The following is a 1,369-nucleotide window of genomic DNA, read 5'->3' as shown; positions in this document are numbered from 1 at the left end:
GTGGCGCTGAGGATGTGCAGTGGGCGTGCACAGCTCAGGGTATGCCGAACGATTTTATTCTTGGCAGAACCAATGTCGAATGCGAGGGATATTCATCGGCAGATGATCCGTATATACTCCGCGGGTCGTGTGCTGTGCATTATGGGATTTACTTGACTTCAGCCGGACGCGCACGCTCTTCAGAGAAGAGAAGTAAGAAATGCTCCTGTATGAGTTCATAGAGTTTGTTTGCTGACCCAAGGTTACAGCACAATCTGTTATCATCATAGCATCGGTGTTTTCCGGTTTGTCGTTAATCTTCGTTGGCATAATGGGCTATGTCATTCTCATAGACATTCGCCAAGGTCGTGCAAGGCGTATCGCGCAACTGGATCTAGACACTTACTCTGTCGTGGATGCGAAGTGGCTTGGATGTATTGACGAGCTTCCCAAGGAAGGTAGCACTGACAGCGTGGTCAGTGATGTGCCGCCTCCGTATGGTAGTATCGATGATTACGTGCCGCCGTATGAGGCGGTGCAGCCAAAATCAGCACTGCCGGCGGAGGCACAGGATTTAAATGAGCAGCAGAACAGGCCCCTGGATCCTATTGCGGATCCGTCAGTATCTTGCAATGCCACGGCAGCTGCCGTCAAGTGCACTCCCTGGCGCCTCGCTGTACGCGTTTGTTTCTTTCCTTTCTTTGTGATGTACAACATCTACGACCACTTGGTAACGCCGTCATCGCGTGAAATCGAGTACTTTCGCTGGTGTTTACGGCATGTCAGAGATCATCCATATTGCGTGCTTCCAGCGCATGTTGAAGCAATGAGAGCGTTTACAGGAGCGGGTAGTTCAGATGACAGCGTGGAGTCACTGGTGCTGATAAACGCATCATCGCGTTCGTCATCTTCGCGGCATAGTCACCATAATCATTCGTCATATTCGCACCATGCGTCGTCGTCGACACATTCGTCGACCGGATATGGAGGCACGTCAAGGCGGTGATATGGATGACAATACAACGAGTGCAGAGCTGCTGGACGGCGTCGCGACTGTGCGCGGCAGAAGCCCTAAACCGTAGTCAGGGGAAGCTCGTGGCGAGCCAAGCCGCGGTCCAGGCACAAACCTAGAATTCGGCGTGGCCAGCTGCGCAGCCTCGTCAGCTGACATTCTCGGTGCTGTCCTGCCAGACTACTCCAGTCCGGTCAACAGTACGCAACGCACTCTGCCAATATCACGCCGTCTTATCTTCAATGACTTCAGAAGTCATTATCCAGTGAAGCATTGACGCCGTGAACGGTATTATGATGCACTAGACTATGCTCTCGCTCGACACAAGGCTCATCAGCCGCATGCGCGCTAGACTCATTTGGATGCAGAGTGAGCTAA

General features: G+C 52.4%; 1 protein-coding gene across 1 annotated transcript; it reads left to right on the top strand.

Moving 5' to 3' along the window:
- Positions 1 to 1,121, top strand: V1518DRAFT_424198 (uncharacterized protein; the record flags this gene model as incomplete). The annotated part of the gene is made up of 2 exons (XM_066905856.1): positions 1 to 192; positions 249 to 1,121. Coding segments are annotated over 2 exons (929 nt in total), but the record flags the coding sequence as incomplete, so codon positions are not given.
- Between the last annotated feature and the right edge of the window lie 248 nt (positions 1,122 to 1,369).

This window comes from Limtongia smithiae (assembly GCF_038497785.1).
Source record: "Limtongia smithiae strain NRRL Y-17922 unplaced genomic scaffold V1518scaffold_36, whole genome shotgun sequence".
NCBI lineage: Eukaryota > Fungi > Ascomycota > Lipomycetes > Lipomycetales > Lipomycetaceae > Limtongia > Limtongia smithiae.
This window is presented reverse-complemented; position numbering and strand designations above follow the sequence as displayed.